Source organism: Cibotium barometz, chromosome 65 (assembly GCF_041138505.1).
Source record: "Cibotium barometz isolate CiBa-2024 chromosome 65, ASM4113850v1, whole genome shotgun sequence".
Taxonomy (NCBI): Eukaryota; Viridiplantae; Streptophyta; class Polypodiopsida; order Cyatheales; family Cibotiaceae; genus Cibotium; species Cibotium barometz.
In genome coordinates this window covers 29,925,260-29,950,637 of record NC_141110.1, presented here as the reverse complement: position 1 = coordinate 29,950,637, position 25,378 = coordinate 29,925,260, and the positions used below count along the sequence as shown (strand labels likewise).

Sequence of the window (25,378 nt, the reverse complement as noted above, 5' to 3'; positions counted from 1 at the left end):
ATTGAAGCACATGAGCAATTTTAGAGACTAGCTTTTTTGTTGTGATGCTTCCCTATGTAGTAGTAGGATCATTATCAAATGATTTTGAAAAGGACCTATTCTCGCATTCTTCTTCCCATGTGCTTTTGTATCACTAAAGTGCCCTTACAAGCATATGCATAATGAAGGGCATGAAAGTGAGGCCTCTAGTTACGCTACTTGCCATGCCACCAATCTTGCTCACTCTCCTTCTCTATGGCACCCACTAGTAATGAAGCATAAGCAAATCAAGGAAAGCTAGGAGGGGAGAAGCAGTCTCTCTCTCTCTCTCTCTCTCTCTCTCTCTCTCTCTCTCCCCCCCCACAGATTTGGCAGCCATTGGGTGGTCTGAGAGAGAGAGACCCCCAATCATAGGCTATGAAGGGGAGAGGGTGTAGGAAAAGAAAGGAAGAGGGCAAGGTTCAGGAGCCCCCTATGCACACGTAAGTCAAAAAGAAAAGGGGGTAGGTGGGGGGGTGGGTACAATCTGTAACACACACACACACACACACACACACACACACAACCTCTAAGGATAATGCAAGTGTTAGCTTCTTTTATACACTCACAAGTAGGGTTTAATGTTTATTTTTTACGCTAGCAAGATTCTAAGGCTTGTTAGCAAAGGAGCAGAAGAGGTGAAGGGTATCTAGAGGAACATAGACACCATCATCACAGCAAGAGTATGAAACTTAGTTCCTCATTTGATACATTGAAACACATGAGCAATTTTAGAGACTAGCTTTTTTGTTGTGATGCTTCCCTATGTGGTAGGATCATTATCAAATGATTTTGAAAAGGACCTATTCTCGCATTCTTCTTCCCATGTGCTTTATTTATCTCATAATACATACTTAAAGTGCGGTTGACCGAGCACCCATAGCTCTTATAAGTGACATATCACTAATATAATGCTTTATCTCATAATACATACTTTTAGTATTCACACATACTTAAAGTGCGGTTGACCGAGCACCCATAGCTCTTATAAGTGACATATCACTAATACAATGCTTTATCTCATAATACATCCATGAAATACATCATTGGGGAATGCACCCTAGCTTGATACCACAGGTTGTTAGAGCGGGAATCACCATAAGTATTCCATCTGAACATTTACGAGCGTTCCTCTAAGTTTTAGAGATGGACACCATTGCGTCATAGCTTGATTGTATATCCTTTTGTTGGTGTGTCTATCTTTGCTCTTTGATGTAAAGTATTGGCAACATATGGGTTAACCTGTACGACCACACCTCAATCAATCCCCCACTTATATAGTAGTTAGTGTAGTGGTCAAGCTTGTGACTTGTAACCTCTAGGTTATGAGTTCAAGTCCCACTAGGCTCTCTCATGTTATAAAGGGACACCTATGCTCGCTTGATGTGTTTGGTTGCTTGGGCTCTTGCCCCTTGAACACTTGAGTGACTCCTCCTCCTCGGGTGGTGGATCACCCGAGATAGGAGGATCCATACGAGACACCTCCGCTGTTCCAGCGCTCGACTCATCGCGGTGGTCATGGGGGATGCCTAATTCGTGGCTCTTGCTCGATGGTACGTGGCCCTTGCCCGACCATGATAATTGGCTAATTGTTGGAAGGGGAAATCGGCTCCACCCACTTGAGTGGGCCCCGGGTATGTACGAAAAAAAAGTATTGGAGGAACAGGTGCAAATCATGTAATGGATTTGGAACAGGTGCAAATCATGTAATGCTATTTTGTCCCTTAATGCTATTTTGTCCCTTTTAAATTGTCTTGCATTTTACTATTTTAGTAAAGTTATTATTATTTTGTATTTCTATAATCCCAAAACGCAGCACTTCTTCGATACATGATACATGATCAGTCAGTCACTCACTCTTCGTTGATTGAGCAGGGCTTGCTTCCTCTGGTTAACCCTCACTAGGTCTCTCTTTCTTTCTCTCTCTCCAGCGTCTGAATGGCTGCCCGACAGCTTGGGGCTCGATTGACGAAGGGCTGTTTTGCCTATGGCAAGACTACCGCTGTTATGAGCAACACCATCGGAAGAAGTTGTCCGGCATCCAGTCGCTCTCTCATCATCGAAACCTGCCCGCCCAAGCAGCAGGTCACCGTGGAGAAGCTCGAAGGCCCCGACACTGGTAAAATTCTCTGTTTCTGACTTACCACGCATGTGCTTTGTTTTAAGTTTTAGCCATAAGATGCGTTTGGTGCTCACTTCAAGCCTCTGCAACGGCTACGATGCCTACTAGTCTATTAAGCGATCGGATACCAGAGTGAGCAGCTGTGACTGTCTCTTCTTTCTACAAACTTGGGAAGCTCATGCAATTTCACCAACACGCGGCAGCGTGGAAGTTTGCAGGCAAGCATCAAAAGCAGTGGGCAATCAGGCGGCAAGGCATTTCTCAAGGCAACGTGGCTGCCTCTCATGAGAGCGCAGGAGAGTGTTCCATGCCTCGCAGCTTGAAGAGTTCGAGCAGTGGCACAAAACAAAGAGCCCTGATGAGCACATCCTGAGGTAGAAGGGCCAGAGAGAAGAAAGAAAGAGACGAAGAGTATATCAACGTCCACGAAAGACCCAAAGGGTCTATGAGACCCAAGGCCCATAGACAGAGATAATAGTATCAATGTCCGCCTCCTTTGTAGGTGCCTCTTTACATCACTGGAGTTTGTTCCAATTTTGGAGTTGACAGGAAGAGGGTTTGGGTCTCTCGTGGCGGGGACATCTGGCTCTCTCTCTCTCTCTCTCTCTCTCTCTCTCTCTCTCTCTTGTGACTTCTCTGTGTGGAGCCATCGTATCTCAGGGGGGTAGAGACACACTCATGTCAAGATCTAGTGTGCCATCCATGATTCGTTTGCCCCCTTTGGTGCTATTGCATCTAGATATCTGTGTGAGCCAAAGAAATATGTGATGGAGGTCTATGTGGTCTCTTGCTAATCCTGCTTGCCTGCATGTAGCCTCATTAAGGCCGCTCTTTTGCGGCGCAGCTCTAGCCATCAGATGTGAAAGGACGAAACACAATGAAATCTCTCCTTGTATCTCTTAATAAATGGGGCATGTGAACAGATAATGCCCTCTGTCTCTACCTTCTCAGTTGTGCATAGTCTGCACATCCACTCCTCTTGTGGGACGGTTGGTGCAGTCCTAGCCTCTATTTGGAGATGTGGAGATGGAGGATACCCTGAGCTGATTAATGCAAATCCTCATGGCATGAGACATGCACCTATTAAGATGTATTGGTTTCTCAATGAACCTTCTATGCAACTCTCAAAAAATGTACTCTCTGGTGGGAAGCTTTGGTGCAGTCCCCAACTGCCAACCTCGAGAGGTGATCTTTGTCTAGTGTGTTTACATGATATTTTTACTTGATAGTGTGGAACAAGGCATTAAGAATTGATGGGTTGCCTCAAACTCAACTAGTGGGATCTCATGTGACACGCTGAGGGCTTACTCCGGATCATATGTGAGAGCACCATCACTTGCAATCTCTCTAAATTGCTTTAGTTCTCCTCTCTCGAATTTGGCCTCAAAAAGAGGCACCGACGATCTTATTTGGGTCGGGTGCCAAGCCTTCAGAAGAGATGATGTGACCTAGGAGTATGCCTTGGACCACCAAGAAATGACAAAGGGATTGAGATGTAGCCGAGAAGAGTGACACTTGGTGAAAACTAAAGCTAATGAGAAGGCTTTTATGCGGGAGACGAGTTGAGTGCCTGTGAAGTTAGAAAAATCATCTATGAAAGTGCAGAGGGTACTCGCTGAAGATATTGGTGACAATCCGTTGGAAGGTGGGTGGGGCGTTGCATATAGGGCATCTTGTTGTAGATGTAAGTATCCCATTGGGTGACAACTGCTGTCTTGGAGCAATCGTCCGGGTGGATGGCTTCTGGTTGTACCTGCTGAAACCATCCATGAAGCTGGACAAGACATTCCCAATAGCAACTTCTAAGACACGGTCCATGAATGGGACTAGGAATCCGTCTTTAATAGTGACTTTGTTGAGGGACCGAAAGTCCACATAGACACGGATCTTGTTGGTTTTCTTCTTAGGAGAGATGACCATAGTTGAAAGCCAATCGGAGTGTTCCACTAGGAGATGATGTGAGCTTTCTCAAATTTTTCTAGCTCCATTTTTATAGATGACATTTTGGTTTATAGTAAATCTTTACTGTAGCACGAACCACACTTGTTTACAGTATTTGGTGTGCTCAGGGAAAATGTGTTATATGCGAATAAACAAAAGACTTTCCTATGTCAAGAGAAAGTTGTGTATTTGGGACACATTATATCGGCGCTAGACGTAAAGATGGATCCGAAGAAAGTAGGAGTAATCTTGGCTTGACTTGTTCCACAAGACATTACTACGCTCAGATCTTTGTTAGGACTATCTGGTTTTTATAGAAAGTTTATTATTTTCTATTTTGAAATAGTAGCGCCATTGACTGACTTGTTGCAAGTTACCGTTGTTTATGTCCAGACTGACATTCAACAACAAAGTTTTGATAAGTTAAAGTAGGTGGTTGCAATTGCACTTCTGTTGAAGATCTGGATTTGTCATTATCTTTTGTCGTTGAGACAGATGCTAGTAGCATTGCCATAGGAGCTGTGTTGAGCCAAGAAGGCCGACCAATGGCTTTTGAAAGTAAGAAACTCAATAGTTTGCAACGCAAGTGGCCCACACATGAGCTTGAATTGTATGCAGTTATACATGCACTGAAGGTGTGGAGGCATTACTTGAATGGAGCTAAGTTTAAGGTGTGGAGGCATTACTTGTATGGAGCTAAGTTTAAGGTATACACGGATCATGATACACTGAAGTATTTTTGTAACTAGCCGGATTTAAGAGGCCGTCAGGCAAGATGGGCCAAATTGATGCAAGAGATACCAGTGGAAATCTTGTATAGACGAGGAAAAGAGAATGTTGTTGCCGATGCATTGTCTTGTATAATGTGTCAGATGAGTTTCAATATAGTCGAGAATGAGATTATTCATAGAATATGTGAAGCTCAAAAGACGGATCTTTAGGCTCAATCGTTATGGAATAAGGCTAGCCAAGTAGATGAGGAATCAGTCCCGTCTAATTTCTTATCTGGGAAACGTAGATTTACTATTGAGAATGGAATTTTCAAGAGGAACGGAAAGGTATGCGTTCCGGATTGAGATAATTTGAGGGTATTAGTGACGTGAGAATGTCACGATAGTCCATGTGCTGGACACCCGAGAATAAAGAAAACAATTGAGCTCACTAAACGTTTCTACTGGTCGCCACAATTAAAGAAGCATGTTAATCGTTATGTGACACATTGTTTACAGTGTTCGGTTACTAAATTCGAGCGTGTGAAGTCACCCGGATTGTTACATCCGTTGCCTATTCCAGAGAGGAAACGGTAGAGTATTTCCATGGATTTCATTATGGGTTTAGCCAGAACCAAGAAATGATATAATGCTATCTTTGTCATTGTGGATAGATTATCTACGATGGCACATTTTGTTCCTACTACGAACAAGGTTGAAGCTCCACAAGTAGCGGAATTATTTATTGCCAATGTGCCAATGTGTTTAGATTACAGGTCTTGCCAGAATCCATTGTGTCAGATAGAGATGCACAATTTACAGGTAAATTTTGGCCGCATGTTTTTTAGTAAACTTGGCATGCAACTCTGCATGAGTAGCGGTGATCATACACCGACTGATGGTCAAATTGAGAGAGTCAATCAAGTCTTGAAGGATATGTTGAGAGCTTATGTCGGAGAATGACAGAGTGATTGGGAAAAGCATTTGCCTTTACAAGAGTTTGCATATAATTCGTGCAAGCATTTCTCTATAAACTTTTCTCCATTTGAATTGAATTATGGGTATAATCCATTGATGCCAGGTACAATTGGATTACCTCATAAGACTCCCAGTGCAATTGAATTTCTATCTTAGATGCAGTTAAATTTAGCTAGAGCTCGAGATTATATCCGTCGGGCTACGGATTGAGCGGTTAAGTATGCTAACCTCTAGAGGATAGCTCGTTTTTTTAAAGAGGGGGAGAGTGTTTCTAGTTGGTCCTTGGAGAACTGACACGTTTTGTGGAAATAAATCTACTAAGTTGTCGCCTAGATATTGTGGGCCATGGACGATTTTGAAACGAGTCGGAGATGTGGCTTATAAGTTAGACTTACCACAAGACGGTCGTGTCCACCCAGTATTTCATGTGTCTATTGAAGCGTTATCTTCACGACGATGATAATTTAGTTGATTCTTTCTATCTTTAGTGGTGCATATGCCCTATCAACTACCTTTTTGTTGTAATAATTCTTTCTATTTGTTATGATCCTTAATGCTATGCTTCATTATGGTTGAGTCTGACCTATATCTTTGGAGCTCTGACAGAAACTTAGTATATAGACCTTTGTATAAATGTATGCTCTTGTGTGTGTGCGCGCGCCCATGCATGGAGTGTGTGTGTGAGAGAGCATTTGTTAATACCAAGTTCTACACTCACTGTTGGGCACTGATGACGTTAGTGGGGATGCTGTAGTATCTAGTCTATACTATGCATGATGGAGTTGATGGTTTATTTTCTTGTGGATGACTACCATGAGGTTATAAATTGTGCTTTCTTATAAGGTGAATTTGGGCATGTTCCTGGATTCATCTAGGTATATATATAATTTGTTTGATTGTATGATTGCTTTGCAGGAACCTAATCAAGAAGATCATGGACTAGAACAGATCCTGGAACGAAGAGAAAGGCGATTGAGAAAACGTATTCTTTGGGAGTTCCTTGTAAAATGGAAAGGACATCCTTTGACCGATGCAACTTGGGAAATGGAGTTTCAGTTTTGTAAGCGTTATCCTCAGTTTGTCATTGAGGATGATGATTCCTAAAAGGGGGAAAGAATGTTACGATCCTTACATGTGGCAACACCTGGGACGCTGTGATCGCTCCGTACAGGAGGCCTACAGATCGGAAGACAATATACACATATTTAGAACACTTAATTTAACTGTTATTAAACAATGGAAACAACATCAGCAACACAAATATTGGAAATACTGAAAATACAAATGACACCAGTACTGGGGCCGAAAAGGGCCGCCCCCCCTCAATACTTTTTTTTTTTTTGTATTTCTTAGAGTATTTATATTTGTACAAGTGTCACTGGCCTGACAGGCCAGATTTCTCCACAAGGGAGTGAAAACAACCAAAAAGAACGGGTTCAAGTCGATGAAGAGGTGTTGGGTAGAGTAGCCCCAAATCACAGGCTCATTCCCACCTTCACTGGGTGGACACCTGCCTTTCACTGGTCTTCCGGGACCGTGCACCAACAGGCACGTTCGTACTGACGCAGGCCAAGGAGTACACTGCAGAGGGAATGTGGCCTGGTTCTCCCCAATGAGCTTTGCTCCCAAATTCCCTGGTGAGTTTAACCTTCACTGGCTCTCAGAAGCTCTGAGAGTGCGGTTAACAACACCACACAGGGAAATATACCAGCCACACCGGGAAGAATTTCCTGAATATGGCCAGCATATACATGCCATGCTCCTGCACTACACAACTTAAAGCATTTTTTGATTTTAAATTAGCAAATTTCAGATTTATTCAAATGAGAAAAAGAATATGAGAGCACCTGGTACGGTGAATATAATCCAGATACAACCGGTACTATTTGTAGCAGGTACAATCAAGCACTTTAGGTACTTCACAAGTGTGCAAGTACAACCAGCCAGGTACTATGCAGGTACTTGTACTTGCAGCAGGTACAGCAGGTACACCAGGGCAGCCAGCAAGTACAGTAGGTACTCCAGGGGCAGCCAGCAGGTACAATAGGTACTCCAGGGGCAACCAGCAAGCGTGGACAAGAAGTACACAAGGGCTGGTACAGCCGTGGACAGCAGGTACACCAGAGCTGGTACAGGCGTGGACAGCAGGTACAATCAGAACTGTACAGGCGATGGACAGCAGGTACAATCACAGCAGGTATGGAGTAGGCTGCAGGCGATGGAGAGTAGGCGGGTATAGCCAGCAATCTTCAGGCGTGGGCCTCCGTGAGTGAGGAGGCGATGGAGAAAGAGAGCCCACCAACCCACCACGTGGGGAATTTTTAACAATGTTCCATGCAAAAAGGCTTATCAAAGGTTATAATACCTTAATACATAATTTATACTTATGGGCACCCACACTAGGAAGTAAATGTCCAGCCCAACTTTAAATGTGTGTGAACACATTAGCTTATAAAAAATTAAGGTTTACTCTAGTTTATGGATTTCACCTTTTAAAGAGGGGAAAATGAATATACTTACCACCTGTTCACACGCCACACCACCAAGTCAGTAAACATCATTCCACAGTACACTGGGGGCGTCCCCGTCCAGTGTACTGGCACGGCATAACAGGCAGACACACGCAAACAAGTTATGCAAAATTTTTTTTATGCATGCAGGCATAAATGCATGTGCACAAATAGTGGATGAAATCTCCCTTTCGTGAAACTTGTACAAGAGGTTCCTGTCGGACACAAAACTGGCGTGACAATATAAATAAATATGTCTTGGTCTTCCTATGGAGTGACAGTTCTATAGGTAAGACACCATCCTGGCTATACACGGGTGGCACCACAAGCTCCTGTCCATACAGCACGAAGCAAATCACACACGGGTGACACGAAACTGGTTCCCGTCCATGTGACGCAGCACTGGTCTCGCACATGAGTGGCACTGATCTGGCTCCCGTCCATGTGACACCATAAAACTGGCCCTTTCACACGGGACACTGGCCTGGCCCCATGTGAACATGGCACAAATCTGGCCGCTCTATGGAGTGATAGTCCCATAGAAGTGGCTCCAAAAATGGAGATGGACCAAATGGTGACATCCCCCCGGGCTTCTAAACAGTTGACCTCAACTGAAAAGCCTCAAAATATGCCTATAGAAGCTGAGGGAAGTTAGCAAAATAATCCTCATCTACCCACTTTGCATCAATTGGTAAATAATTTTTAAATTTCACAAGGTATCTCTTGGAAAGCTTTGCATGTGGTAACTTTCTCTCCCTGTGAAATACAATCTGCTCTGGCTGAAGGATCTCCTCAAACTTCTGGCTGGATCTTCTGTGACAGGCTTCTGTGAATCTGGCCCCACATACTTCCGCAAAAGACTCACATGAAAAGCATTGTGAATCTTCCAATGGCTGGCTGGGTAAAGCAAGCCTGAAGGACACTTCATTGATCTTGTCAATCACTTGGAAAGGTCCATAATATCGAGTAGGAAGCTTTGGATATGATCCCTCTCGTCCTGGCCTCTTCCGAAGCCCAGCTTTCTCAAATTTCAGCAGTACCCAATCACCTTTCTTGACTTGCATGTCTCTCCTATGCTTGTCAGCAGCCTTTTTATGCTTATCTTGTGACCTTGCAATGGCTGTCCGCACCTGAGCAAAGGCTACATCCTATTCATCAACTGCAAAAATCTCATCCTTTGTACGAAGGATGGGTGGCAAGACCACTCTGCCATATATGATCTCAAACGGGGCCTTTCCCGTGGAGGCATGAACTGTGTTGTTGTAGGCAAACTCTACAAGTGGAAGATATGTCTCCCATGCAGTCTTTTGATCTGTGACATAACACTTCAACAAATCCAACACGGCTGAATTTTCAGCTTCACTTTGGCCATCCGTTTGGGGATTATAAGCTGATGAAAACTCAAGTTTAGTGCCCATGTTATCAAATAAAGCCCTCCGGAAGAGGCTCATAGTCTTGGGATCTCTATCCCCAACAATGGACTTAGGCATACCATGATGCTTGAAGATGTTAGTAAGAAAAAGCTTCACCATATGATCAACTTTAATGGTTTTCTTGACCGGCAAGAAATGAGCTTGCTTGTTAAACTTGTCCACAATGGTCCAAATAGCATCATTCCCATGCTGGGATCTAGGCAAGTCCATAATAAAGTCCATAGTAATACTTTCCCATGGCTGCGACGAGGGAATAGGCAATGGCTGAAGTAAACCTGGAGGCTTTTGCGTGTCAAATTTCACCTTTTGGCAAGTAAGACATGCACGTATATATGCCTCAATGTCTTTACGCATGCTTGGCCAAAAGAAATATCTCTCAATCATGTGTGTAGTAGGCATGATACCTCTATGACCAGCATAAGGTGGAGCGTGACATTCCTCCATAACCTTTGGACGCATTTCCTTCACCACACATAAGCAGTTATCCTTCATAAGATAACCCTCTTTGAGCACATAAGAGGCATGCGAGTGACCAGCCATCAAATCAGTCCATATATGGCAAAAATCAGGATCCAAATGATACAAATCTCGCATGGCAGATAAGTCCCCATGAGAGGCCACTGAAACTGCTGCAGCCACATAAGGCCTCCTGGATAATGCATCTGTCACGACATTTTTCTTTCCTGGAGTATGTACAATCTGAAAATGAAACATGGAAAGAAAGTTTGCCATTCTCATCTGCTTCTCCGAAAGCTTTGTTTGAGATAGAAAGTATCTCAAGCTTTGATGATCTGTCTTGACTACAAATTCAACCCCAAGAAGATAATGTTTCCATATCTTTAAGGCATGAATTACAGCCAAGAGCTCTTTCTCATAGATTTCCATATGAAGCTCGGCATCATGCAATCGACGGCTCTCATATGCAACTGCATGACCTTCTTGATTTAGGACAGCCCCCATACAATCGCCACGAGCATCACATTCCACTATGAATGACCTAAACAAGTCGGGAACAATCAATACGGGTCCACATAAGATAGCATTCTTGAGTTGCAAGAAGGCATCTTGCTCCTTTGGAGTCCATTTAAAAGTTTTACTCAAGTCTATCCCACTTTTGGGTGAGAGTTTGCTCCGCATTAGGAGGCAAGAATTGGGCATAAAATCTGTCCTTAAACTCTTTCCAAGTGCAAATGGGATCTTTGGTGCCAGGTGGTCTTTTCAGTGATCCACCAATGGGCAGTTGTCCCCTTGAAGAACATGCTTGCATGACGAATTTTGGACTTCTCAGTGAAGTCCTCATCACTAAAAGCAATATCAAAATGTGCCACAAATGCTAGCACTTTAGAGGCATCATACTCTCCATGAAAGGCATCAAATTTCACGGACTTGTTCTCTGCCTTGAACTCCTTGAGCTTCTTGGGATGTGGTACATGTTCTTCTCTTTTTCTCTTTCCCTTATCCAACGGGGTAGCTCTCTCTGCATGAGCTTCATGGGCAATGATAGGTGTTCCACTAGCCAAAGTGACATGGGTCTTTGATTCTTGTGGTCCCACTGCATGTGACCTTGCTGAGAAATGCCTTGTCTCACCACGAGACAACTCAATAGGCAAGGTCTTTTGACTTGCATGCCGACCAACTATCCCCATGATGTACATACCTAGAATCCAAATGGCCTTGAGCATGCATAAATCTGTTTCCTCCTGTGCCATGAGGAGTGGATGCATGGCGAGAGGTGACTGATACTTCTTCTTTATGCAAATATGATCTCAACCTTTGAGAGGCTGGGTCTCCGTGCTGCAAACGGGGTGGATTCTTGAACATAAGCTGTCCATCCTCTCCCTCTTTAAGGTCACCCTTGCGGATAAGATAAGAGAGTGCCAGCTCCCTTGGCTTCTTACCCACTTCTCGAGCCATAGACTCAAAAGTCATGTCCACCATAGCATCAGCTTTCTTGGCTTCTATGACACTTTGTACATGGGGGTCCTCATGCAAGAATTTCAGCTCTTGCTCTTTTGCCTGCAAGAGCCTCTTCATGTGCTCCAACTCAGCCCTCAATGCATTAGGCTCTTCCTCATGCATGGGTTCTTTACCACGTGATAGCTGTTCCATGTATGCACTGTCATAGACTCTCTCAAGAGGCTTATGCCTTCCATGCAATGCATCGGAATCCCGTGAAGCACTTGATTGGCCCCTCGAATTTGGTACTTCCAATGGGTTGCCCTGGTTGTCCATTGAATTAAGTGTTCATGCTTGCTTCCGATCTCAAACTCCGTGTCTCCTCTTGAGAAAGAGAGACGACCGGGCTCTGATACCAATGTGATCGCTCCCTACAGGAGGCCTACAGATCGGAAGACAATATACACATATTTAGAACACTTAATTTAACTGTTATTAAACAATGGAAACAACATCAGCAACCTAAATACTGGAAATACTGAAAATACAAATGACACCAGTACAGGGGCCGGAAAGGGCCGGCCTCCCCCTCGATACTTTTTTTTTTGTATTTCTTGGAGTATTTATATTTGTACAAGTGTCATGGGCCTGACAGGCCAGATCTCTCCACAAGGGAGTGAAAACAACCAAAAAGAATGGGTTCAAGTCGGTGAAGAGGTGTTGGGCAGAGTAGCCCCAAATCACAGGCTCATTCCCACCTTCACTGGGTGGACACCTGCCTTTCACTGGTCTTCTGGGACCGTGCACCAACAGGCACGCCCGTATTGATGCCCAAGGAGTACACCGCGGAGGAAATGTGGCATGGTTCTCCCCAATGAGCTTTGCTCCCAAATTCCCTGGTGAGTTTAACCTTCACTGGCTCTCAGAAGCTCTGAGAGCGCGGTTAACAACACCACACAGGGAAATATACTAGCCACACCAGGAAGAATTTCCTGAACATGGCCAGCATATACATGCCATGCTCCTGCACTACACAACTTAAAGCATTTTTTGAATTTTTCTGAATTTAAATTAGCAAATTTCAGATTTATTCAAATGAGAAAAAGAATATGAGAGCACGTGGTACGGTGAGTACAATCCAGATACAACCAGTACTATATGTAGCAGGTACAATCAAGCACTTTAGGTACTTCACAAGTGTGCAAGTACAACCAGCCAGGTACTATGCAGGTATCTGTACTTGCAGACAGCAGGTACAACAGGTACACCAGGGCAGCCAGCAGGTACAGTAGGTACTCCAGGGGCAGCCAGCAGGTATAGTAGGTACACCAGGGGCAGCCAGCAGGCGTGGACAAGTACACAGGGGCTGGTACAGCCGTGGACAGCAGGTACACCAGAGCTGGTACAGGCGTGGACAGCAGGTACAATCAGGACTGGTACAGGCGTGGACAGCAGGTACAGGCGATGGACAGCAGGTACAATCACAGCAGGTACAGGCGTATGCAGCAGGTATGGAGTAGGCTGCAGGCGATGGATAGTAGGCAGGTACAGCCAGCAATCTTCACGCGTGGGCAGCCGTGAGGAGGCGATGGAGAAAGAGAGCCTACCAACCCACCACGTGGGGAATTTTGAACAATGTTCCATGCAAAAAGGCTTATCAAAGGTTATAATACCTTAATACATAATTTATACTTATGGGCATCCACACTAGGAAGTAAATGTCCAGCCCAACTTTACATGTGTGTGAACACATTAGCTTATAAAAAGTTAAGGTTTACTCTAGTTTATGGATTTCACCTTTTAAAGAGGGGAAAATGAATGTACTTACCACTTGTTCACACGCCACACCACCAAGTCAGCAAATAGCATTCCACGGTACAGTGGGGGCGTCCCTGTCCAGTGTACTGGCACGGCATAACAGGCAGACACACGCAAACAAGTCATGCAAAAACAAATTTATGCATGCAGGCATAAATGCATGTGCACAAATAGTGGATGAAATCTCCCTTTCATGAAACTTGTACAAGAGGTTCCTGTCGGGCACAAAATTGGCGCGACAAATATAAATAAATATGTCCTGGTCTTCCTATGGAGGACAGTCCCATAGGTAAGACACCATCCTGGCTATACACGGGTGGCACCAACAGGCTCCCGTCCATACAACACGAAGCAAATCACACATTGGTGACACGAAACTGGTTCCCGTCCATGTGATGCAGCACTGGTCGCACAGGGGTGGCACTGATCTGGCTCCCGTCCATGTGACACCATAAAACTAGCCCTTTCACATGGGACACTGGCCTGGCCCCATGTGAATATGGCACAAATCTGGCCGCTCTATGGAGTGACAGTCCCATAGAAGTGGCTCCAAAAATGGAGATGGACCAAATGGTGACCGATGCGTACACTGTTACGTGGGATTTACACGCCAGTAATGTGTGGGACATGGACGTTGTGTGGGAAAACTAATGGCGGCATACTATTGCACATCATCGCTTATAATAAAAAGTGTGAACGGGTACCGTTCGTGGGTGAAGGTTGTAGGCCAAAGACCCAGTGATGTGTAGCATGGGGGTACCAGTGAGGACACATGGGGCATGTGAGTATGGTGTGTGGCCGGAAAGGTACACACTAGGATGCCCGAGGTCACTGGCATATATAATATTATAATGGTTGGGTGGTTAAACATGGTATGCTAAGCTAGATTTGCTTTTGCTATTCTTGAGTTCATCTTCTTCTCTCTCACGTTTTTTGCATGAGGGTTGATACAGTGATCTTGGTTGCCTTGCATGGAGACCTGACAATGGCCGGTAGTAGTGGAACGACCAAGACAAAAGGAAAACTCGAGCGACTCCATGAAAGGAAGAAACCAAGACAACACGAATCGGTGAAACAATATATATATATATATATATTTTGTGAAGAAAACGTTGAAGAGAGAATCACCCTCGCCAAGAATCGCAATTGTGAAGCTTTAGTGATTCTGAGAAGAGAAAAGTGAAGTTCTCTCCTTGCTAACTGCATTCATGGCTTCTGATCTTGGACAGGTGAAGAGATGAGAAAGGTGGTTTTGAGCTTGAAGGTGGTGAAGAAGAGCTTTATCCAATGGTCCAAAACCCCTTTGTCTTTCTCCAAAAGTCCTTAAAATCATGTAACTTAACCTTTCCAATTCACATGTACCTAATGACAGTGCCTTGCAGCCGTTTGTCTCTTCCCGTGAAATGATTTCTTTGATTTGTTGAAGTCTTAAGAATTTTAAAAAATAATTTCCATGGTCTCCTTTTCTCCAAAAGCTTCCGTAAAAATTTTGTTTTGATTTTTTTTCCAAAAATTCTTCTCCTTGAGTGGTCCCCAAAGCTTTGGTACCATTGTTAGGACCTTTATGACACTTGAAGAAGAGTCCTTTTTCTCAAATACAAAAAATAGAGCAAACCATAGACTTGAAACAAATTAAAAGCATGAACCTTACGTAAACAAATTTCTACCAAAGTAAATAAACATGAAAGCTTGAAAATAAGAGAGAGATCGCCGTTGACAAAAGATTGAGTTCAATCGGGCCTTGGATGAGTGTGGCTTGTCGTACCACTCATCCATGTATTAAAGCTTGCTTTTCAAAAAGACAACTCCAAAATAAAGTTTAAGAGCTTTGTGAGTTTTTGAGCGTACAAACTCTCGCGAAAATATAACAAGCTAAAGATATCAAGTCTTGGGCCCAGCAAACGTATAAATACTAATTGGTGTATATTGGCTTTTGGGATCCACACTCCTTTTGGTTGCTTTACCTTCGATTTTGGAGAGGCATGGGTTACAATTGTTGGAACTTTTGGTACCCCCACGTGTCGATGTTTATTCTTGGGCATTGGTGGCGAAGTCGAGGCAGCAAGGATTGGTGATTCTTGGGCCATTTTTTGGTTCCTTGTGCTGTTTTTCCTCGGTTTAGGCTTAGGCTTCTTTGTCTTAGGTTTGGCTTTTGGCTTGTTTGTCCATGTTAGTGGTAAAGTTGGGAAGAGTTGGGGTTGTTTTGGTGAGGCTTGGAGTTTTTCCGATAATCGAACTTATGGGCTCGATCCATAGTAACATAAAAACCCGTTTTGCCCTCTCGAAATGGCATGAAACGTTTCTTGCACGAAACGTTTCGAAACAAAATGAAACCTGCCCATCAAAACAGTGTTTCGCCCAAATGTAAAGTGTCGTCCAAAAAACGGGCGAAAGGTTTTTTTTTGCAAATGCGATTTTTGCCATCGTTTCCGTCCTTGTTTGCTGCCCATTTGCCACTTCATGCATCCGACACTTCTTCTCGGCCGCAACTTATTGCTCCGCCTCTTCTCCTCGTCTACTCCTCCTTTTCGCTCCTTCACTTCTTCTCCTCTACGCCTCCTCTTCCTCTTCCTTTTTCCTCTTTCTCTCTTCTTCTCCACGGTCCACCCCTCCTCTTTCCTCCTCCTCTTTCTCTCCTTTTCTTGTCTTCCAACTTTCTCTCCTTTTCTTCTCACCTCTCTTTCCTTCCAACTTGTTTCTTTCCTCCTCTCTCTCCTTTTCTCGCCCAAATTTTGAAAATACCAAAAAACCTACTCCCAAAATCACTTCCTATGTCTCTGGGTTCTTTGGAGATAGAGGGTTCTTCCCATGTAGGTGTCTCATATTCTTCCCATGTAGGTGTCTCGTATTCTTCCATAGGGAAGAAATGGATGGACTCCTCCAACCCATTTTCCTCAAACATTCTGGACAGTGTGCTTGCTTGGGACTCCTCTTCTGTTCCTTCTTGAATTGGGGTTGGCACGTCCAATTCCCTATCCTGAGTTGGCTCTTTCGGGGATAAACTATATCCCTTACCCGGTTGGCTTCATGAAGCCATTGGTACTCATGAAGCCATTGGTACTCATCGACTAAGGCCTTGGCCTCTTCAAGCTAAATTTCATACCCACTAGTCCCAAAAAATGCATCTTCATCTTTTTGTTGGCTATGTTATAAATTTGGTATGTATATATAAGAAGTGTCATTTTGAAACCTTTGCGTTTTGTCCAAAATAGACGAAACGAAACCTTCGAAACGACGAAACGGACGAAACGTTTCATGCTACTATGGAGCCTTGATCGGACATGCTTGTAATAGATTGAGCAATTTTTGGATCTCTGAGGAGATTTGTTTTGGTTTTCCTTTAGTAAGAAGGACACTCACAGGTGTTTGCTCAAACTTGAGAGTTGCAGTCCTTGTCCTCTAGTCGATGTTGCAGTCCTGCTTAGTGATCCATCCTCTTCTAAGGATGATTTTCTCCAACGTAATTCTTGCAGTCATGACAAAGAAGCCACCTTCCATGGGATAAGAGTTTATGTGGAACTTAAGTTTCACAACACCTTCACACACATTATACAAACCCGAAACAGTTTGCACTAAGGTCTTTGTGGGATCAAGGACTGGTTTGCCTATTGAGATCCATGTTTCATAGGACATGAGGTTTCTTCTTGCTCCAATGTTTACTATAGCGAGTTTGGCTATATCTTTTGTGGTGGTGGGGAAGTCCAAGCAAAGCCTTGTGGGCTTCATATCTTTTTTCCACCACTCCTAGGAGACAAATAATTGAACAAAATAAGCACCATAAAACACCAAAGAGGTTAAAGTTAGAAGCAAAAACCTATTCTAATCACACAAATCTACTCTCTATCACTCACAAACAATCACACAATGCAACTTAAATCCTAAACTTGACACATTTTTTCAACATTCAACCAAGGATTTGCATCCAAGGGCAAGATAGAGCGGGGAAATGTAACATGTGGAAGCTTGGTGGATAGAATCGGTAACTTCAATGTTCAAAATTCAACAATCTTTCGCCCGATGAAGATAACACACAAGATAGAGAGAGACGTGCAGAAATAGAGAGAGACGAGAAAGAAAGAAAGGAAGTTATATTAAACGTCTTCAAAAGACCTAGTGGGTCTATGAGACCAAAAGTGATACAATAGTGTCCATGTAATCTCATCATGATACAAAAGAAAACAAAGATGAGCTATGAGCTGAGAATGTCAAATCCGAGCCATATGATACAAAGTGGAAGCATGATCAACCTCCACGCATGCAACATTGGTATCAAAGCATCAGGTCCCACAGCTCCACTTCTACGTAAAGTTCCCACACTGGACTAGCAGTCATTCCTTCACTAGTAGCCACACCCACCCTACCTTCATCGCGTGAGGACCAACCTCCACCCTACTCAGAACCAATGCATCATTAAGCTCTCAGATCAGTTCCAAAGGCCTATCAACAGGCATGATGAGTTCCGGCAGGTGACCTTCTGTTGTGTAAAGGGAAAGGGATAGCCAAAACTGTTAAGTCAGAGTCAAAGTTAAAGTAGAAGGTCAAAGTTAGAAGTCAGTAGTCTAGGGAGGAAGGATGACAGAGTGCTCACCCCGTCATCAAGTTTAGTAGGAGGGGATGTCACGTGCACACCGGTGTCATGGCCTAATTTGCAGCATGAACAACATAATCCCTAATAAGGAAAGCAGTTAGGACAACATTCAGGACAACATCATTCATCATCAACCAAATCATCAAGCAGATTTCAGTCATCAAGTCAGAAATCAATCTCCATCCTCTCCAAGGCAAAACCCTGAAGCTCCTCTTCAGCATTCAGCCAGCGAATGTGCAATCCTGCAGCTATCCTGGACTTACATAAGTGGCTGTGCAATTCTACGGCTATCCTAGACTTGCATAAGTGGCCTAGAAAAGTCTTCTACAGTGCCTTGAGGCTTGGATTGGTGGATTCTGAGTCGACGCACGGTCTTCCTCGTCCTTGCATTGGGCAGTCATAGATTTTGTTCTAAAGCATTGTACAACAGTCCTTCAAAGAAGTAATATAAGCAAATACTCCTACTGGGCCCACCGCGCGGGAGGGGGGGGTGTGCTTCAGTGGTATTCGAGACCCAATACTCTGTCGTCTACTTTCTCTTCTCTCGCCCTACTCAGTGAATGCCAAAGATCTCGCCCTACCGAGGGGGGGGGGGGGGGTTGTGTGTGCTTCAGTGGTATTCGAGACTCAATACTGTGTCGTCTACTTTCTCTTCTCTCACCCTACTCAATGAATGGATGCCAAAGATCTCACCAAAGTAAAGGTTTGAAGAAGGCTTTGTTGTGCGTTACCACGATCAACCTCAGTGCATGTAACACTTGTGACAAAATAAATCCAATGCAAGATTAAGAGTTGATTGGACACACGAGTAAAGACTTCTTTGATTGAGAACTAGAACTGAAATACAAGGGGACACAAGCCTTTCTTGTGATGTAGTGCTACATGGAATGATGAAATGACATGCTGACTATAGAAGTGATCATGTTAAGCTAATTGGGCGCGATGACATGTTGTACTATGTATGCTTACAAGACACATTTGGGTATCATTATGAAGTTCTCAATGAATTCTACCCTTTGACGATGGTTGCATGCCAATCACTGTAAGGTTTGCTCTTTTTAGTGAGAGAACAGAGATGACAGCGAAATTCTGCTACATTACATATCTGCTTGACTTGTTTAAACACCTACTGTACTCCTTTCTCACTAAAACCAAGAACAGCCTCATGGAGGGGCCTTATTGCTATTTTGAAATGAAGGCTTCATTACAGATTATTGTTCTTGGCAGGAATGATAGACGTTGTGGTCAACAGGCCAGAGAGAAAGAATGCTATTGGAACGGCAATGCTAGAACAGTTTCGTCAGGTTTTCGAATCTGTTCATCATGACCCTTCAGCACGGGTTATGATACTTCGTAGTGGTGTTCCTGGTATCTTTTGTGCCGGGGCTGATCTTAAGGTACTTGCTTGGTGTGTTGCATGTTTGTGGTGCTGCCAGAACCTGTGTTCATCTCTAGCAAACTTGCTTTTTTTTTCCCCTTTGCATAATGACTACATTACATTTGCCCAGGAAAGACGACAAATGGAAGTATTCGAACTGCGAAGATATTCACATACAATTCGATCCACCTTTTCATATCTAGAGGTAGGTTAGTTCTAGTGAAGAATTTGGATGCAATCTTATCTGTACTAAGTAATGGTTCCTTTCTGGAATGCTTTATGTTTTAATTCTTTGGTGGTTTATGGTCTCCAACTGAATTTTATGGCTGTAACACAGGCACTTAGCATACCCACCATAGCTGTTATTGAGGGAGCAGCATTAGGAGGTGGATTGGAGCTGGCTTTGGCTTGTGATTTGCGCATATGTGGTGCGCGCAACTTCTCCTAAGAACTTTGTTTCTTTTTTCCTTGGAAAAATTTCAAGTGCACCTGGCTTTTGGGTACCACGTGGCATACTAATAATCATTATAAACCGGTTTTGGGTTAGTGATGTCTAGTGTGCTCCATTGTGAATGGACATGTTAGGCCAGTTGACATCAGGGTAGGTCCAAGTAGTCTTCCATGCGTGAGCCCTATAGAGTTTTGTAACCCGTGCATGAGCCCTATAGAGTTTTGTAACCCATTTGGAGTTGAGGTGTGTACACATGTTTTGGTAACTTATTAGGCCACATGTTGGCTGTCGGATATCAAGCAAACTAGTTGAGTAGGAGATTGTTTGCTTGGGAAGGGATAGACAACAGCGTGGGCAGCATAGTTGCATGAAACGGAAATGGAAACAGAAGTGACGAAAACTGAGATGAAAATAAATTATGTCTATGCAACAGAAACAGCCTTAAACTAGGCAACGAAAACTAGGGGCCAAGAATTGGGGACCTTTTTAACCTTTTTTGAACATGTTATGTGACTTCTATGACACTTCTTTAAGTCTTGCAAAAGGCTGGCCGAGCTGCATCTGACTCTCAACTCAGGGAATAGGTTCTATAGGCATTGGTAGGAGCATCAAAGATCAAGATAACATGATTCCACTTCAGAGAGGATAGAAGCAAAGGGCCAATTGCAGGACAAAAGATGTTCTGGAGATTGGAATGGGCAAGCTGTCCCGGCAAGGAATCATTCGGAGCAGCAAGACTTGCTAATGATTAGTCTATATATCACAGGTCAGAGTCATCAACCCGTTTATTGGTTGTCCGACGTTGGTATTTGTAACTATTTGGCCTTCCTAGCACTATTCACATGATGGAACCCTTGCTAGGACATTGGACTAGTGGAAGAAGGCATGGGACATGGACCATAAGGTTTGCACATGGAAAAGCACTAGTTTTGGTCGAAAAGCAGAGAAAAACAAAAAGTCAAACTGAGTTGACCGCGAGCCAGGAGCATCATTGGCAAGAGGGATTGAGCAAGACCGAAAAGCAAAAGCTGTTTTTTCAAAAAGCAACTCTAGGATCAAAAAGCAAGGCCCTAAAGCTGGAAAAGCAAAGCACAAAGCACTTGGGATAAGCTAGTCTTGTTTGAATAATATTTTATTGTAAAAAGTGAAAAAGAGAAAAACAAAGCTTAAAGTAAAACAAAAGCAAAGCAAAAAGAAAAACAAAAGCATGGTTAGCTTTTGGGCAAAAAGCAAGACCCCCCCCCCCCCCCCCCCGCGCGCCCCCCGCTCGCGGGTATAAAGCATGAACCTCTCTTGATCATCATCATCAACTAATGGAGCTTATCACCGTCGCCTGCAGCTAATCAGAATGTCGATGACTGTTTGTGCCACGTCATCAACCGCCTGATCTGTCGTCGCCTAAACTGTGCGTTGGTTGATTTATCGCCGCCTGTTGATTTGCGCCGTACGACTGCTGTTGTACTGTTGCTCATCGCCGTACGATTGCTGCTGCTGCTGCTGTCTGCACCATACAATTGCTGCCACCTACTGTTCTACGCCATGTGGTGGCTGTCGTGCTGCCACGTGGACCTGATCTGGTCCATATGCCTCTATACGGGCTGTTTCTACTGTAGTTTGGGCGATAAATCTATAGCTGAACATCATAAGCTTCATCATCTACACTTGTCACTTGTGTACCTTGTTTACAAGCTTGGGGTACGTTGAATTTAGTACTAGCTCAATGAGAGATCTTGTGGGCCATGCCTGTGGTGTGCTCGGCAACGGGATCTCGTGCCTCGATATTGACTACGACGACGGTTTCTACATTAGCATATTTGTTTGCTTTTGTATTTATTGATGTATTGATCCTGGCTTGCGAGCTCATGGATTGTTCCTGAATAAATTCTTGAAAGGGGGCAAGGCCTATTCCCCGCTCAGTGTGTGTCCTGTGCAAAGTTCTATAAACCCTACTCTTTCCCTTTCTCTATCTTCTCTACTTTTGGATACGTGGTGGAATCTGTCATAGTACACCCCGCTGGGCTTATAGTGGTATTAGAGCAGGATTTCTCTCGAGAAATCTTTCTTGGGGTGACATAACCATGTCGAGAGTAGAGGGCAACCAAGGGCCTAATGAAGGGAATAATTATGAGGCCGATCCAGGACTTCAAGATGGGAACAACTATGATGGCAACTAGGGTTGTCGATCCAGACCACGACCATGGCGTCAGAACAGTACAATGATTTTCAGCAATTCAGGCATTTGCTCAGGGATGAAGAATTTCTTGCGTGGAGAGCCAAAAGGGAACAAGACAAAAGAAGGGCTCAAATGTTTGAAGATTTCATCAAAGGATAGAGCCACCTAAGCCGAAGGAGTTAAAGCTGCCAAAGCCTATCTGCATGCCAAAGGAATTGCCGTTTGTGAAAGGATCTAGAGCCACCAGGTTTGCTTCCTGCAAAGGAGACGAGGAGGCTAGGCTACTCCTAGGCCTGCTCTCTTGGATGCAACCTCTTTGGGATGAGCAAGAGAAAGGAAGGCAAAGGAGCCTACAACAACTAGCAAAGTGGACTTCAAGTCGGAAGAGAGGAGTGTTAAGTTTGATGCTTTCTATGGTAAGCGGGATACACAAAAAGCTTTATCTTTTATTAAGAAATTTGATTCCACTTTTGAAGGAGAGGACTTCTCCAAAAAGTCCAAGCTTCGCATGGTTCGCATTCACTAGAAGAATGCCGCCTTGCATTGGTGGCTAAAGGTGGTACAAGAAGGAACTCAGCCAAAGACGTGGACTGACTTCAAGGTTACGCTCAACAAGAAGTTTCTACCCACAACTTTTTAAGCAAATGTGCAAGCTTTGCAAGCCAAGGCTTGCACATGCCTTGGATGTTGTAACTTGGTTGAACACAATGCTAATCAATACACTTAAATACACTAAGATTTAATGGACACTTGCCCAAATACAAGAAGTAATTTGTTGAATTGACAAGAGACATACAATGAGCCGGAATGGCCGACCCCTCTCTCAAATAAAGTAGATTGATCTTGGGTGAATCAAGTACATAGTGTCATGGGCATTTCTGACCAGATTTCCATACCAATGCATATGAATACAGTATTGTAAACAAGTGGTTGTCGATGTAGACTTGCAATCCACACTACCCTCTCAAGTGCCCATCTTCCCTACCATCTGCTCTCTATTGTTCCACCAACACATGGTAGCAACAATCTCCAAGAGAGTACGTAGGACAGGAGAACACTACACAGGGTATGTGATCTTGTAATCCGGTTCCTCCCTCCTTCTACTTGCTTCCATATTTAAGCATTAAAGCTTACCAATTGCAAGTAGAGTCGATGACAGCGGAAGTCTTCGTGATGGAAGTCCTTGGAGTGATGAGATCTTCAATTTGTCACATTACTTCGCCACAAAAGTCTTCAAGAGGATGAAGGGAACCTTGGGAAAGCTTCCCCTATGGTTCAACTTGAGAAAGGAGGGCTGAAATTAGGGTTTTCAGCAAAAAGACCAGAAATTACAGCAATAAAGAGAGCGGTTTTGCTGAATTTTAGTCATTGGGAGTGTGTAGGAGAGTGATTAGCATCCGGAAACACTCTTGGAAGCTTGAGAAACACCTTAGCAAGCTTGGAAATGGAGTTGGGAAGAAGAAAAGTGCAGAAAATGCAGCCCAACAGCCCTCATGAAGGAGGCGCCAATCTCTAGAGAGGGGAGGAGTGAGGTGGTGAGTTGTCCAGTGTAGGTGGGAGGCAGGTGCTTTGTGGAGCAAGCTAGAGTGGACACATGGCTGGTTACTCCCTTTGGACAAAGGGGATAAGGTCTGGGCGGTGGACATTGGGTTATGTCCTGTGACATGTGAGAGAATTGACCGTCATAAACACAACCTTAGGTTAACTAAACTGCACTTAATGATGCTTAAGAGATAGACAAATAGTGTCAATGCAATGCAGCTATATTAGATGAATGGGTTACAATGAGATCTAAATAGATCTATGATCCTGTCCTAGATGAAGATCCTTCTCGGGATGAGATGGATGGGCTGAATGCTGATGCTGAGGACTGTTCCTTGCTCCAATGCTAAGGTCCACCCTGCGATGCTGGCTTCCCTCTATGTAGGAGATAGGAATGATGACTTATACGCTGAATATGCTGCCTATATGCTGGATGAACTGCTGTCCCACTGATTTTTCCTTGTCTCCTTGGAAGGAAACGCTGAAGGGATGGCTTGGAACTGATGCGATGCTGAATTGATGCTGAAATGATATGAGATGCTGTATGCTGAAACGCTGATATCTGATGGACTGAATGGATGCGCCTCTATTTATGTGTGAATGATGCTGGTCGGCCAGCCCCTGGATGCTCACGACTGGCCATAAATGCCATAAATGTCATAAATGCTTGTCAAGTGGTCATAAAATGCTGTCGGCTGGTGCAAATGCGCTATCGATTGATGCTAACAGCCCCGACCTGATGCACATGAATGCCTTATATGCTCATGATGACTAAAGTGCTGATGTTGGTGCTGAAACACCCCCATGCTTATGCTGATATATGCCTGACTAATACTTAGATGTCCTGTTTAATGCTTGATGATGCCATGCCACTTGTACACCTGATGGGTGTGCACGTGACATTCCCCTTTGCTAAACTGTTGCTAGGTGGTATACCTGGCAACCTTTCGACGACTCTGGTGATCCTTCTCCCTTGAACCCACTGCCCCCTCCTGACTTCTTGTGCCGGGATTGAGGTCGACTGTAGGAGTTGAATCCTTTGAGCCAAAGACTTGTCTACTGCGGGAACTGCATGGCAAATGCTGCTAAAACTGCTTGGAAAAACCTGAGTCACCCTTGACCTGTCTATGGAATCCTCACCTACCATCTCTGTCGTTCCTGAAACTCTGAACCTCCTGAGGCAATGTTGGAGCAAACTTTCGTCTTTTTCTGTGGAAGAGAACCCCCTGCTGCTGCTAGTTGAAGCCCAAAACTTTATATACTCCTTTGATGATGGATGTCATTCTTCCCCAGAGAATTCATGGGAAAACTGTTAGAAGTCATCTCCTATCTTAATCAGACACAAGGGCTTCTGTTGTGGGTGTGCCCACGCTGTATAGGTGTTTTATCATTTTTCCTCACTCCCCGTATTTTTTTCCCCATTTTTTCCCATTTTTCCATGGTGCGAATGGATGCCACATGTTGGCAGGAGTCCCTGGTGCTGGCCGACTGCACCTCATGTGCTCCTGGTGGCTGGCTGACTGCCTATGATGCAGTCGTGGAGGTTTTGATGCTGGCCGACTTGTTTTGTACAGTCGTGGAGATATTTTCTGCTAGCCGACTTGCTTTATGCAGTCGTGGAGAGCCCTCAAGCGCTGGCCGATTGCATCCATGGGGCATATAAATAGGCCCCATGTTCCTCACCATTTTCTCATTCAGTTTTGTACGGGATCTTGTGTATAGAGGAGTTTACACGCCTATCTCTCAGGGTTTCTTGTGCTGTCTATTTTCTGCACTCTACTTGCTCTCGGGGACCCAAGTTTGGTTATCATTTCCGCTGT

At 44.1% G+C, this 25,378-nt stretch overlaps 1 protein-coding gene across 1 annotated transcript in view; it reads left to right on the top strand.

The window, feature by feature from the left end:
• Positions 1–1,832: 1,832 nt before the first annotated feature.
• The window catches only part of LOC147603158 (putative enoyl-CoA hydratase 2, mitochondrial), a 79,570-nt gene continuing 56,024 nt past the window's right edge, over positions 1,833–25,378 (top strand). Inside the window, exons 1-4 of the mRNA XM_086797398.1 lie at positions 1,833–2,137; positions 19,242–19,411; positions 19,523–19,597; positions 19,730–19,820. Coding sequence (XP_086653524.1) covers positions 1,957–2,137; positions 19,242–19,411; positions 19,523–19,597; positions 19,730–19,820 — 517 coding nt within the window. The 5' untranslated portion in view covers positions 1,833–1,956. The remainder of the gene's footprint in view (positions 2,138–19,241; positions 19,412–19,522; positions 19,598–19,729; positions 19,821–25,378) is intronic.